The sequence below is a fragment of the Pituophis catenifer genome, unplaced genomic scaffold (genome assembly GCF_029215685.1).
Source record: "Pituophis catenifer annectens isolate HBS135680 unplaced genomic scaffold, rPitCat1.0.hap2 SCAF_3, whole genome shotgun sequence".
Classification (NCBI taxonomy): Eukaryota; Metazoa; Chordata; class Lepidosauria; order Squamata; family Colubridae; genus Pituophis; species Pituophis catenifer.
The window spans coordinates 146,168,665-146,184,643 of NW_027256883.1; the positions used below are offsets into that span (position 1 = coordinate 146,168,665).

Genomic DNA, 15,979 nt, shown 5'->3' on the forward strand with positions numbered 1-15,979 from the left:
TTTTATTACAGCAATTAATTGAGCTCTATATTCTGTCGTACATCAGGAAATGATTATATTTTATTGGTAAACACCCTCAACAAAAATATTCAGACTTAGATATTACAGGTCTAATTTCACAGCATCTCAGTTTATTCCTAATTGTTTTTTTTTAAACCCTATTGTCATTAAATATCTGAAGTTTAGTTTGAAACTAGCGTGAAGCACAGAATTTTTCCAAGTGCAAAGGTTTGCTAAAACTATTATTGAACAATTCAAGTATTCTCTCCCATATTAAGCAGCATTTTCACATTCTCTTAAAAGAAACAAATTCCACTCTTAAGTACTCAATATTTGTATTTATATAAGCAATATGTTTTAAAAAAATACTTTAATAAGCTTTTCCAGAATTGCAGACAGGGAGCTAGGTAAGAGACACAGGTATTACCAACAGTGCAAAATTACTATGTGAAAAATTTATAAAAACTACTTTGCAATTTTTTTTTGATTTCTTTCAAAATATCACTTTAAACCCTTTATAAAGCCAACAGTCAGGCCTGTTGAGTTGAAGGTTTGATTCAGACTGCACACAATGCACTTTATGGATCAGGACACAATAGTGCTTAAAATATACATTACAATCACTATACAAAGCTGTACTGACTTTTCAAACCAATTTGGAAGCAATGGGTTTCATCTTTTCCAAACTGCACTAAAAGCTGTTTGAACTGGTTGCTAAATTACAAGATTTTTAAATAGTACTAATAGTGCAATGTCTTTATCAAGTTATAGTGGCTGCATTTTAAAGAACATGAATAAAATATTGTATAAACACCTGCATAAATGAGATGCACATTACAATTAAATACTTAAAAACAGCTGAGCATTACATATTGAGTATGGAATGTCAGGATTTTCTTAGGCATACCATCAAAGGTAAGATTAAAGACCAAAGTAAAGTTTCTGAAAAATGTACACAGTGCTATATTTTACTTACAAGCCTGAGAACAATATATTTATAAACTTTCCTATGAACAGTCTTGCAAGCATTTCCAACCTGCAAAAATACAGACAAGGAACAGAAAATAGGCCTTCAAAGTTGCAATAAGATTTCTAAAAGCATTGCACTGCCTTGCTTTGATATACTTTTTAAAACATAATCTTTGATACGAGGCTACAAAAACTTTGGATTTTCATATTAACAAAACTGGGTTTGGTCAGCCATGGCACTTTCCCTAAAGCAGTAAAATTTAAAAGATTAAATATTTTATTTATACATGTATACTGCTTGTAAGCAATAGACAATAAATACTAGTCCTATAATGTTAAAGCATGGAATTCATCAAAAATGTTTCATGAGAAAGCAGAAAGCTAAAAAAAAAAAGGTATCTCCAGAAACTACAACAAAATTGTGTTGGGACAATCTAAAAGTCTAGTGGACTTCATAATTAAAATGAAACACTATATTTTGCCAAATCATTAAATGAGCAGATCAACTTGAAGTTATAGTTGTAACATTTCAAGTAAGCCCCAAAACAAGCACAAAATAAAACTTTATTTTATATAGCCAATGTGGCAACAAAAAAATAAAAGACTTTATATGTCATTGCGTGATTGATTCTGTAAACCTTCATTATGGCCATAATCCAAATCCTTTTATATATGGGAACTGTCACTACTGAAACTATCCCCAGACCGACAAGGACTTGTTTCAAATGTAAAAAAGGTTAACAACCCTTACAGTACCTCAAATCCATGCATATTAGTACACATACACGCCATAACAACTACTACCCACACTTTTCTACTTCCTCAGAAGTAGAAACAAATCCATGGATTTGTTGGATGTAGCATAAGGCCCTACGGCACACGCAGGCTAAGCATTTGTTCCTCATCAAGGTAGCCAGATTTAATTGATTCAATTCCTAATTCTACTGTGCTCACCCAAAATGTACATATAAACTGATAAAATAAGGTAATGGATGACCTTGACTAACAAGAGTTAAACATTAAAGACTTTAGCTGATTTTTTTAGACTATCTCATAAAAAGAAATCTGAAAAACAATTATAAAAGCAAGAACACTTGTGCAATCGTAGCATCATGCTAATCTAAAAACTTTTAAGTCACCATTTGTCCCAAGATAAAAGTTTGAAAATTCTGATATTTGTAATTTGGGTAAGCAATTTAAATATTTAAAATTTCTACTGCTTTCTGAAACATGACTTTATTAATAAAAAAGCTTTAGCAAAATAAAGTGAAGCTGACAAATCCTCAGAAGATCAACTCTCAGAAGATCGAAGTTTACCATACTGTATAAGTTATGAAAATTACATACTTCTTTTTAGTATTGTAAAAATCTTTCAAAGGCTACAAAATCTGGAAAAATACAGAAAGTATTTCTTATTTCCAGATAAGAATATGGAAAGACATCACTGATGTCAATAATTTTACATACAAACCTCTTGGTTTATTTTTAAAATATAATTCATTCATATATATGTGTATATATATATGTATATGTATATATACATAATATACACACAGATAAACACACACACATATATATACATATGTCCACACATAGACACACATATACATATACACACACCAATGAATTCTCATGCAACTTTCAGGATTTACAGGCATTTCTTAAACTGTTCAATATTGCTTCTTTCTTCACGTCCATTTTATCAATTCTGCTTGGGAATTTTAAGTTATTTTTCAAAGTATAATTTACATAACAGGTTAGTGCCCTGAAGTCATCTAAAGAAATTTGCCTAAAAAAACCCCCAACAACCTCTCAACCGATTCTATAGTAACCGGCTCTCCGATAGAAAATTCTCTCACATGCTGCATCTGCATTTCAGGATTTTAAAAGGTAACCTTAGCTAGGATTAGGAAGCAATTAAAATATATTTCAAAATCTCCATAAATTATTTTATGGGATTTGAATCTTTAAAGAGAACCTATTAACCCTGAAAATGCAGACATCCCATAATATTATTTGAATGAAACATTCAGTCACCCACACTGTCCTGGTCTTCAAAATTTCCATGGGCTACTGTTTCTTGGAAAATTTCAGAGGAAGCTGTGCATTCTTTGTCACTGCTGTTGATTCTTCTCCTTTTCATAGGCCTTTCATTCGCATCTTCAAGATCATGCCTTGCATTTGAATGAGGAAGTTTAGAATGATTGGAAAGATTTTCAGGCTCATAACCATTTGTATCGAAATCTACAAGATGCGTTTTTTTGCCAGTTGTTGGTCCATTTATATGCAGTCCTTCAATTTTCACATCATCTTTACTTGATAACTCACTTGGCCCATTAGTAGATACACCTAGAAAGAAAAGATAATATAAAACAGAAACGAAAGAACTATCACCTTTAAAAAACAAGTCACAAAAATGAACCAAATAGCATGGATATGATGTCATCAAATATACAGAATACAAACTTGGCCAATTTGTAAGTATTTAGCTTTTAAACAGCTTGAGTGACACACTATAAAAGTGGTTGATGACATCACGTCACAAACTAAATTTGATTTCATTTTCTTTGCATTTAAATAATGCTTACCATCTGGTATTTTCCCGCTTCTATTTACTCAATATTATTATTTCAGATGTCTCTAGAACTGCAGTGACATATTACACTAGGGCTGGGAAAGGACAGTTTTAAATGTATCCTTAGTGATGGAAATTTCAAGGGTAGTTATGGCCAATCTTTCTCTCTCAGTCCAAGCTACTCCACAGCAGGGGAGTTCAGGTGAAAAGAAGAGGTAGAAGGAGCACCATACTGAGGTTTTTTTTGAGAAAGATAGGATACTAATCTAATAGACAAATCTAATAGCCTTGTGATTAAGAGGCTGCAGACTGTACATGAGCCAAACACATTTTTGCAAAATTGAATATTGTAGCTTGCATCCTTAAAAAAATGACAAAAATTGGGAAATGTACAGGAGAATAATTTAAATTAGATGAAAATTACTTGCAAAAATGTACTTTGTTGGCTTAAAGAATGCACCATTAGGGAATTTAGATGGAAGAAGATATTTTACCTACCGTTTTGATTACTATTGCTGGTTGTGCTGTCCTCTCTTTCCGAATGGCTGGTGCTACTATTGGAAGTTGTAGGAGGAGGGCTAGGAGCTCTGCTGGATGCTGCACTTTCACTTTCATCTAAAAGACGATCCATGTAGTCCCTTTAAAAAAATTGATCAAGAAATTTGCTCTTCAAATAAGCTTCATTTTAATGTTCCCATGTGATACAGTCCTACACTGAACAATCTGCGTTCACCTAATGCTAAGCCAAGATTTTAAAACCATAGATATTATTAAAGAAGACATATTTGCCTGCTTTGCACATATATTAAATCATATTATGCTAAAGCAAAACCAGAAAAAGTGGCATGGTGTTATATATGATCTAAAGGCAAGTTCTATTATCGTACTTAAGATAAAAAGCTCAAATTCAATGAATATGTAGTAAGATAAAAAATAATAGAGTAAAACCGTAGAAATTCAATAATTACCACATCCCTTATGAGAATAGAGGTAGCCCTCACTTAATGACTACCCTATTTAGTCATTTTTCAAAGTTATGGGTATGCTAAAAAAATAACTTTATAATTAGTCTTCATATTTACGATTGTTGCAGTGTCTTGCAGTCACATGATCTCCATATCTGCATGCCTCACAGTTGACTTCTGACCAATAAAGTCAATAGAGAAGCCAGCAGTAAAATTGCAAGCTGTGGTCATGTGATGTCTTGCCTAACAACATGAGTGATTCACTTAATAACTGTAGACATCGTAAGCCTATTGCAATCATATGATATCTTACTTAACAACCACATCATTTAGTGATGAAGTTGCCAGTTCCAACTCCCACTATGGTTGTTAAATGACCAGTAGTCCTAAGGCATCATTCTAATATGATCAGTGGTGGGCTGCAACCGGTTTAACAACCGGTTCTTTGAGCGTGCGCTTTGCGCCTAAAGTGCTTGCGCGCAGCGTTCAAAATACAGCAATTTGAAGCTCAGCTGCTTACCTCCTAAGGCAGCCCGGGTAAGTAGAATAGTGGAGTGGTGGAAATCAGCTGTGCTGTGTGAAGCAGCTGAGCCAGAAAGAAGGAAATATAGGACAGGATAGGGCGGGTGGGCGGGGCCAGCTGATCATCAGAACTACCGGTTCACCCAAACCGGTCCGAAATGGCAGCAGCCCACCACTGAATATGATATACCTTAGTAGAAAATGTCCATTTAAGTCATTCAGAGAATAATCCATTTTAAATTTTGAATGGAGATTTATTATCAGTAAACAGTACAACAAAGGCTTGCCTAAAGTAACTTTTCTATGCCAAGTTGCTAAAGTTTTTAAACTATTTTTATATTTTTATTTGTTGTCTATTGTATAAGTTTTTTTCTGTTTTATTCCTAGGTGACTTGGGGCTATTTATCGTTGAAATGTGTACAGAAATTTTTGAGGTAACTGGCATACTTAGCAAGCTCCTCCCTTTACATAATGCTTTTACAAAAGAGAGAGGGTGAGTGTAATCCTAGATTCAGATCAGAGGAATCTCAGTTAAAATTCCAATTCAACTGCTTTTCCTATACTTTTCTAAACTGATATTCCTATCAGTTATACTATTGGTCATATTCGTGGGAAAATGAGACATATAATCTGGACTTTGGGAATAAAAAATAAAGTTGTAGTTTCAATAATAGCATCTGTACTTTTGAGAAAACAACATAATATTCTAATGTAATACAAACGTGGTATTCAGATTGATGACTATAAAGAAATACTTTCATTTCTAATTAATTAAAACAGCTATCGTTTTTTTTTTAAAAAAATTTTCAGTCCAGTGCAAGATGAGGAAACTAATATGTAATCAAAAAGACTTACGTTACACCAGGATGGAGATTGTACTTCTTTTTACCAAATCTTGTCTGCTGAGCAAAAAAGTCATATCGTTCTGATTTTTTCCACATGTAGTAAAATGCTACACACTCTCCAACAGATCTTGTTCGTACCTGTGTTTATTACACACCAAGAATATAATCCACTTTAATATAAAATTCATATAAAAGGACATATCTTTAAGAAAGGGAATATTCAATATGGAACATTTTGGTCAAAGTGTTGCCTATAGAAAGCCAGCAGACAGTAAATTGCTCTTTTTTTCAACTCAAACATCATGCAACACCCCTTTTTGACTTTGTAACGCTTGGCATATCATCCTCACCACCGTCATCATCATGATTGTGCTGGTACTCTAATCTTGCCTACATATTCATTTGCTTAAATAACTCTAGAATACGGTAGTAGGACTATAATACAAACAATAATAAAAAATAGACCTCTGTAAGTCAAGTCTCAGGCAAATCAGTTTTTTAACAAGTGAACAAAAAACTACTGCTTCTGTTAAAGAATAAAATCCTGTTGAGTTTGCTGGAGAAGAATCCCACTATCATGGAATAGATGTGGTGAAGAATTATTTGAAACAACACATTACAGAAAATCGTGAATTTTTTTAGTAACTGAACTCTTGCTAAGAAAGATATGGGAAAAAGAAGAACTCAACATTTTAGCTAATTGACAACAACAATGGACTGTAAGCAGGAGGCTTATCAAAAGTGGTAACAGCCTTAGAAAACACTGAATGTCTTTCTGGGATGCATATAAAGAGACTAACAGAATTCTGTACCATCAAAGGAACATTATCTCAATAAACTACTGTATAGAATTAGTGCCATAATTGCAGGAGACACTAGAACTGCAATCAAATAGTGTAACATCTTTTGCAGAATATAAACAAAAGGGTTTTGAGAGATGGAATCAATATTAAATATCCTGATACATTGACCATATTAGAGCCAGTGATTTGACAGCAATACTTCAAAGGTAAGGAGCCATTGTAATTTCTACGTAATGCCTCTGTCTGCTTTACGTAATACTATTTCAAGGTACTGCTAAACATTACATAATGACAGCTTGAAGATCCAATTGGGTAACATAAGGGGAGCAGGACATGTATCAGCAGTGCAGGATCTTATGAGTGAAATGGGATTTAACAGCTTCTCCAAGGTTGTCACATGGTAATGCCAGAGCTCTAACTTAGCCCTAAACTTAAGCATGGTTAAAGTTAACAAGATTCTATGCTTAAGAAGGATAGAAAGTGATTATGTGGAAACTTGGTCAGCCTCAATGTTAATGACGGTTAAGTGATAGCCACTGGTGTTCAGTGATAATCACTATTAATATGCGCAAGGAAAATTCAGTCTGTGAAAGGATCGTAACATTCTATAACCGAGAATAACTGCATTTGTCATACTGAGGTCTCAGAGGTCAAAGCTAAAAGTACTCTTTAAGTGCCACATTAGAGTAAAACTACGCAATAACACAAGTCCTTGACTTACGACCACAATTGAGCCCAAAATTTCCATTGCTAAGCGAGACAGTTGTTAAGTGAATTTTGCCTCATTTTACAACCTTTCTTGCCACAGATGTTAAGTGAATCTGGCTTTCCCATTGACTTGCTTGTCAGAAGGTCGCAAAAGGTGATCACATGACCCTGAACACTGTAACCATCATAAATATGAACCATTTGCCAACTGTCCAAATTCTGATCATATAACCATAGGAATGCTGCAACGTTGTTGTGAAAAACTATCAGAAGTCACTTTTTTCAGTGCTGTTGTAACTTTGAATTTACTAAATGAATGGTTGTAGATCGAGGTCTACCTGCATTGCCTTCATTACAATAAAAATGTGACTTCATTCAAATTAACTTTCCAAACTGAGACAGCTGGAAGGGCAATTTTAGGCTTACAGGTCAGAGATAAAATAAGTATTCTATAGTCAAGCTCCCCACCCTTCAGTAACATGGATCATCTCTATTGTTACCATGGTGGCCATGAACTACTGAGTCTCTTCTAACTCTATGTTGAGAGAAAGCAAATTGAAATCTCCCACATTACATTTTTGCACTTAATGCTTTCATCATTATACAAGTTACTAACCTTGTTTGCTTGGATTAAGTGAAAATCCTTTCCATAAGCCTTCAAACCTTGTTCAAAATTTCTACATTCTTCTTCTGTCCAAACAGACAGCTCCTCTGAATTAAAATAATACACAATACAGAAATTAATAAGGAACTACAAGTCAAAGAAGGAAGTTATGTATGAATTCTTAAGTATTAAAAATGATAGCATATCTCATGTTTGATACAGGACCATTTTATTTAGATAAAGGTATCTGGAAACAGGGAAGCTCCTTATAATGTATTTAAAAGAGTACATGGGGAAGGTGAGCAAATGCTTCATATTGTAAGCATCTTCTTCCTGCCTAATTTATTTCCTAGGATAGGGTTGGGGGTTAATTGGTTTAGAAAGCAGAATTTAGCAAGGGACCATTCCTTTCTTCCTGTCCCTTTTCATTTTCAGAGCAGACAAAATCTTTTCTGCATAGAAGTTCTTCACATTCATACACTTTTACAGAAATCGTTGCACTGTGAAAATACAATGCCATGAGTTGCCATCATTATCTTTTTTTTTATGCTGTACTAGTTTTCAAGATAACCAAGGTAGTATGGAAATACCTCCACAGCAAAAGATGTGCTATGAATTAGGTCCTCCCTGTCCTCTTCCCGTCCCACCTCCTCCACCACCCCATCTTCAGATGAACTCTCTTTCTCCATATCTACCAGAAGGAAAATATGGTTACTGTAATATATATGTATATCAGAGCTGAAGTTTAAGAGAATAAAATATTCAACTGAAATAAGTATGAAAATCACTGTGGCTGTGTGTGTGTGTATGTAAATGTAAGAAACAAATTTGAAAAATGATGTAGAAATTCACAATAGTAAAACACATTTTAAAAAATCATACATACCCCGAGCTGCTTTTACATTAAATCTCAATCTTCTTAATGCTTCATCTGTATCAAAATTACATTTCACTAATTCATACAAAGCCTGCAAAAGAAGAACTCCAAATTGTCATCTCAGGTTTCAATTTTAAAATTCTAATTTTAAAAATGACATAGCTCAACCATATATGAACTATGATCTCCAGATTTTTCTATAGCTACTATAAAAATTCTGAATAATCTCTTCAAGATATTGTTATGGATTGGATATAGGATAATATTTCTTTGACAGTAAAATCCTGAAGGAGCGGCCTGCTTAAAATGCCTCTGCTGATGGAAAAAATGAACCAATTTTCCCTGATTTTCTGTCTCTTCATCATCTACACAATCTTCTTCCACTGCTCTGGACAGCTCATACACCTCCAGGGAAAATTTTAATGAAAATTTTACCTGTTCATTATCTTTAATATGCGATCCTTCAGGAATTGCATCAATTCCTCTTTCATCGCCTGTACGTCTGGAGGCTTCATTAAGGAATTCAATCACTTTATCTTCAGTCAAGTAATCTGGATTCCATAGCAATTGATCATCATTTTCATACACTAAAATTAGAGACAGATAATTACATGTTTCCTAACAATACTTAAAGATCATATAATTATTTGCATTCTTTGCAGATGACTAATAAATTTATCATTTTTTAAAATATTAATGAAAAACAGGAGATCTGAATGAAAGGGAAAAGCAAAGAGCTTCTGGAAAGTGCCTCATTTGTTTACTTTACTGTTTACCTTTTTACTTATTTCACCCAGTTCCAAGTAAGCGCAAACTAGATTTCTAACAACATTACATTAAAGTAGTGGCCAAAATTGTGGAAACCTTTTTGGAAAAAGTGTATTTTCTAAAACTAGCTAATAACACCACATTTTTTTGGAGTACTACCATAAAATTATATATCAATGGAAATATAATTTAATAATTTAATTAAATAATGGAATAACTTTTATGAAGGATTTGCTATTAGAATAGCAGTTACAGTATAAAGAAAAAAAGTAAAACATGTAGAAAAAATGAGATATAATAAAATTATCACCATAGAGAAAACGAGATATACAAAAATTATCACATCAGTTAATACTTAGTTGGGTAACCTTTAGCATGAATTACGGCCTTACAACATCTTCCCATGGAGTGAACCAAGACTTTTAGTTCTGCAGCTGTTATAATGTGAAACCAAGATTGAATGATTGCTTCTATTAACTGGGTTTTATTGCTGGGTGGCTTCTGACTAACAAGTTTCTTTAGTCGGCTCCATAGATTTTCAATTGGGTTAAGGTCTGGGCTATTCCCAGGCCATTACAGCAGTGGAATATGATTATCTTGAAACTCCCCCCGCAAAAGTGGCGTTATTAACCATCAAACCTCAAAAGTACACTTTTCCCAAAAAGTTTCCACAATTTTGGCCACTACTGTACATAGTAATTATTGTTAAATATTTATATATAAGGAAAAATTGATACTTGAATGTTAAAAATCTTTTGGAGAATATAATAGCAAAAATATTCTGTTCCTTGCTTCCTAACATCCCTTGCAGAAACGGTTCTAAAATTATATTATATCCTGCCAGCTATAGAAGATATTACCAAATCTGACATCTATGAATGCTGCTAGCCTCAAAACCACAATGATGAAAACTGAAGTGTCTTTTAATTTTATAATTTTTCTCTTTAACATACAAAAGGAAAAGAGAAAAAAAGCACACAAAGCAAAAGAGAAACAGATTAATTATATATTTTCTGTATTTATTTATATTCTGCCTTTATTATTTTTACAAATAAAGTGGCAAATACTCCTTCCTTTTCTTATTTTCCATACCCAACAACCCTGTGAAGTAGATTAAGCTAAAAGAGAGTGATTAGCCTAAAATCACCCAGATTGGCTTTCTAGCTAAATTGGGACTTGAACTCATGGTTTCCTGTTTTCTAGCTGGTGCCTTAACTATTAGACCAAATTGGCTCTCAACTATAGGAAATATTTCAGACTAGTTTCTGAACACATCATTTTACCGACATGAAATAGTACAGTTCATAATTCAAAGTCCTCCATAAATATAGCCAATAACAGAATCAAGGTATTAGTTACCCAGCTAATTAATCATTAAGCATTGAACCAGGCAGAACCAATGTTTTGAATTAATTGGAATTATATTTATCTCATTGTAATATATACAGTACCAAATTTCCAACTGCCAGAAGTGTCGGAGTTGCTCAACCAATAAATTGTTCTTAGAGTTTCTGCAATCTCCAAAGCACCACAGCTACAATTTCTGAAAAATGCTTTCACTATTATAGCTTCTGTAATTCAGGCAGCTTGAAATATTCTTATTGATCAGTAATTCATAGGTTGTTAGGAATTTTAAAGTTACATACATGGGAGATGCAATAGAAAGTCCTGCACCTGGTAATGGGAAATCCAGTGTTATAAGTGGTAAGGAAACGGTGTACAGAGGTTTGTATCATCCCTTGCTCTTGTGTGTGCATGTGTGTATCTATATCTCTAAGCCAGTTTATTTAATCATATTTTTAAATAAATCAAAGTGATTTCAGTTCACATATAACACTAATTTAAAAGCATTAGAAACACACCAAGGCAAACCAATTTCTTTAAAATGGTGCTCAAAGCCAGCTTCTATTTCCTTTGTATTATTTCCTCAGTATGAATAAATGTAAAGCTTCCCTATGTATTCTTTGTATCTTATACCTTATTCTTAATTGCAACCTTAATTAAAATGAAATGCCAATTACTTTACCTTTCTCATTCTCTTTATATTTAGATATACCAACTGGAATTTCAGCTTGATACATGGAGCCCACCATAATTTCCTGTTTGGAAAAAAGTATAAATCATCTGTAATCACAGATAAACCCCATAAAGAAGAGGGAGTCAAACTATTCTCCAAAGCACCTGAGGGTAGAACAAGAAGCAATGGGTAGAAACTAATCAAGGAGAGAAGTAACTTAGAACTAAGGAGAAATTTCCTGACAGTTAGAACAATTAATCAGTGGAACAACTTGCCTCCAGAAGTTGTAAATGCTCTAATACTGGAAGTTTTTAAGATTAGATAACCATTTGTCTGAAGTGGTGTAGGATTTCCTGCCTAAGCAGGGGGTTGGACTAGAAGACCTCCAAGATCCCTTCCAACTCTGTTATCCTATTCTGTACTGTTCAATAACTAGAAAGACAGTCAAATACCATTGCAACAAAAACATTTTAAGAGTATGAAATAAGTATATTTGTTCATATATTGACTTATGTAATGTAAACAATTGCATGGGCTTAATAGTAGCCAAATTTGCCAATAAAAATGCCAGATTCCACTGCATTTTTTCAAAAACTGCCAAGTACCTCCTAACTTGAGTGGCTAAATAACTCAGGAACAAAGAACAAGTTAACTTTCGACCCAAATTCTGGACTTGGTACTGCCAAATGCAAAGAGTTTGCAGCAACTATAAACCACAACTCCAGATTGTGTCTGGTTAGGAAATTGGCAAAGCTGATTACTTGCATATAAATTTAAGGTTTCCTTTGCTGTCATTGTTCATGAATAAGAAAAGATTCTAGAATACTGACTTTTTGTATGAGAATGAAGCAAGTACACTTAAGTAATAAATGATCCAATTTATGTGCAAAATCAAACTGTTAACCTTGAATGTCAGATTAAAAACAAAAATCTGCAGTCGGAACAAGATTTTCAACCTGACCCCTAGTTATCAGGCAGACACAACAGTGAAATGTTTTTTTTCCAGTGACGATCATTTGGATAAAGAAGGGAGGAGGGGAAGAAATTCCAATGAAACATAATAAAATTGCAGATATAACTAACAAAAAAACATTTTTTCCACCCCCCCTTCCAAAACCTTGCCTCTGAAATTCTCAATACATTTTAATTAACAAGATTTCAACAATGATTTTATTTAAGTCAGATTTAGAACTTTTAAAATAAATATAAGCTGCATGCTTCATATCTTCTGGCAAAGTACTCAGTCTGTGAGATCATTCAAATTTAATCTTCAAATAGCTTAACTGTAACGGCTCCTTGAGTCCCAACTAGCTGGGACTAGCTTCGTAAGAAGGAACTTTGAATACTCATAATGTTAGGAATGACTTTCCCCACAAATTAATTTGTACAATGATCATATTATGTTGCTACAGTTTATCATAAAGCTCATATTTACTTTTTTCCAGTCTTCTGAAGGAATATAGTCTTCGTCTTCTTCAGATTCCTCTTCTATTTCACTATCTATATTTAAAAAAATTAACAACTTTCACTTATATAGGGATAGCTATCCTGAATTTACATTTTTTCAAACAAACTATTTTCTACAGACAGATTTTTCAAGTCCCATATCTGGTTGGTTAATTAAATATTGAACTGTGATGTCACAACCAACTCTGTGTGACTAATTGTGGTTGATATGTGTCCTGACTCATAATACTCTGAACTACAGTAAGCTAGGAGGTTTCCGATTTTGAAAAATATTGACAAATGTACATTCAAATATATTTATTTTAGGTAAATAGCACTGCTAAAGAGCTGATACATTAGACAAGATGTTGCTTAGGAGCATCTGTATCTTGAAAGTCCCAAAAACATAGTATTAAAATATAAAACAAGTTTTTGTCAGAGGCAAGACTTAGCATGCAATACTTAAAAAAAATAGAAATGTTCTTCATATAAAGAATCGGGAGAAAGGTTCACACAGCTAAAAGTTAACTATATTCTTTCAGGGATATACATTAGAAGGATATATACAAATGTTTCAGAATATATTAGCTAAGCAATTCATTGTAAAATAATTTAATCATCCCACAAATTCCATACACGAAGGACAAATATAAATGACATTTTAAAGCAGAGATTCATGGATTAAAAATTATCATGCTATATATTAGTTTTGAAAGCATACAAAATTATTTTGCTACATTTTTTGGACTAACTTTATGTTAAGAACATTTCTGCTCATACACATGTATATGTAATTAGAAATAAGCTAAGCAAAAACCAGACCGTAATGGAAGAAAAGTTAGTTAAAATTCTTAGCATTCATATAAATATAAATATTAGAGCAATGATTGGGTCAGCGATAACATCAGCTAAGCTTCTATTTCTCTAGCCAGTTTTCCAAATGTTAACTGTGAACATCAGAAATGGAAAATCTCTGATTTAACAAATCAGCCAGCCACTTTTACCTCTCTTCAAGACCCCCTTCCTCTTTTCCCACCCTTCAATATTCAGTGTGACAGAGCTCAGAGCTTATTATCTCACTATCAAACAAGAAAAATATATCCAGCAGTTAGAAATGCTCTCTTCCAGAACACACAGAGGATTTTCTCACTTGAATGCAGTAATAGCAGCATAAGTGCTATATATACCTGGATTATGTTTTTACACATAACTGTGCAGGTTATACTCTTCTCAGAAATGTATTAGAAAGTAGGGCAGTAGATCTTGAGATTCAAATACAGAATTCAGAAGTTTTAACACCAACCAGCATTATCTTTACGGAGAAAATACCTTCTAACATGCTTCTCAGTAGATCCAATGCTATCAAGTGACAAGACTTTAGAGAAGATCATTCTCCCACTCCCCACACAGTTTATTCTTGATAAGTACCTTCATTGTAAAGACAAACAACAACTACTATCTTTCTCTATGAGAAAGGAAAAGGCCATCTTTTATTTGTACAGAAAGTTCTTACTGTCTCCAACCAGCAGTTGATAAGAGCTCTGAAGTTCATAAACATTCTCTTTCCACATTTTCTCCTTGCAGATGCTTTTAAAATATTAGAGAACCGAGAAGAGAGACTCTTTCCATACATCCAGATTTCAACTATAGAGAAAAAAACCTACTGCCTTTGTCTTATTAAATTTGTGCAAATTTCTATACACAAAAATAAGTGCTGCAATCACTTGAATTCAAAATTCCAGATTTCATTGTTGCAATGGTTCTAACTCTCCTGATATTCATTTCCTGCACATGAGAATGCCCAAATATTTATACAACTTCCATGCATTTTAAAAATGCTTAAAAACTGATTTTAAAAATACATACTTGTATCAAAGTATTTACAACGACGTGGGCGAATTATTTCTGGTACTACAGATGAAACTGGATCACCATTTGATGACTGTGTCTCATCCTCTTGACCTGATGAATCCTTGATAGTCTCCTCCTTAGAAACAATTTAACAAAGATAAAAGCAATTATTTTTATTAACTCGACTTCTAACAACATAATGCAGCACAATAAATACAACAGTGATCTTGAAGCAAAGGTCCAATGAGTACAGCAAATAAAGCAGACCAAAGCTACACATTAAACACAAAAATCAGTATATCTTAAGAAGCATCTTAAAACTAAAAATAGGAGCCTAGTAAATATTCACAGGAAATATTTTAGTTTCAATATTATCACTGGAAATTTTTTGTTTCATCTGCTCATCCTTTTATATCATAAAGGGTGAGACCAAGAAAAGGATAATGATTTTATGTTCACATTTAATTGGATAGCTTTATTATTATTTATAAACGTGAACAGTTCTTGAGGTTACCTGCTCCCAAAATATTAAAAAACTTTAACCAATAATTAAAGGACAGAAATAATTTCCCTAAAATTATGATTTCCCCAAATGAAGAGACAACAGATTGAATGTACATGCACAGATTTATATGCACATTCATGCCCACACATGTGTGTTTGTATGTAGACAAATACACTGTTGAAAGCTTCCTCCCTTGTTAATTTAGAGTTGCTAAGTCTAGCTGAAAAATATCCCTGTATATATGTAACATATTTGCCAAAATGTGACAGATTTGCACAGTCATTATATACCTGCTAAAAGTTACACTCCAAAAAAGGGGATGAAGACAAAAATAAAGCAAAACAAAAGCATAAATCACTATTGGGTAAAATTTTCAGTGAAAGTAATTGATTCCTATCTGCATAATCTCATATACAATCCTGTCTCATGTGAGAAAAGTATGGGGATGAAAAACTTCTCTGCAATTTCCAGACAAAATATGAATAGCACCAAGTATCAAAGTTTATTCGTGACCATAAACTAAC

General features: G+C 33.2%; 1 protein-coding gene across 2 annotated transcripts in view; it reads right to left on the reverse strand.

Moving 5' to 3' along the window:
- Window positions 1-320: 320 nt before the first annotated feature.
- The window catches only part of MIER1 (MIER1 transcriptional regulator), an 86,805-nt gene continuing 71,146 nt past the window's right edge, over window positions 321-15,979 (reverse strand). Inside the window, exons 5-14 of one of the 2 annotated variants that reach the window (XM_070941278.1) lie at window positions 14,966-15,086; window positions 13,089-13,153; window positions 11,663-11,735; window positions 9,304-9,455; window positions 8,878-8,959; window positions 8,004-8,098; window positions 5,887-6,014; window positions 4,043-4,182; window positions 3,011-3,318; window positions 321-1,036 (exon numbers count right to left, since the gene is read on the reverse strand). In XM_070941278.1, the coding sequence (XP_070797379.1) occupies window positions 962-1,036; window positions 3,011-3,318; window positions 4,043-4,182; window positions 5,887-6,014; window positions 8,004-8,098; window positions 8,878-8,959; window positions 9,304-9,455; window positions 11,663-11,735; window positions 13,089-13,153; window positions 14,966-15,086 (1,239 nt within the window). In that variant the 3' untranslated portion in view covers window positions 321-961. Of the gene's footprint in view, window positions 1,037-2,604; window positions 3,319-4,042; window positions 4,183-5,886; window positions 6,015-8,003; window positions 8,099-8,877; window positions 8,960-9,303; window positions 9,456-11,662; window positions 11,736-13,088; window positions 13,154-14,965; window positions 15,087-15,979 lie in introns of those variants that run through there. The other variant, XM_070941277.1, reaches the window with a different exon arrangement.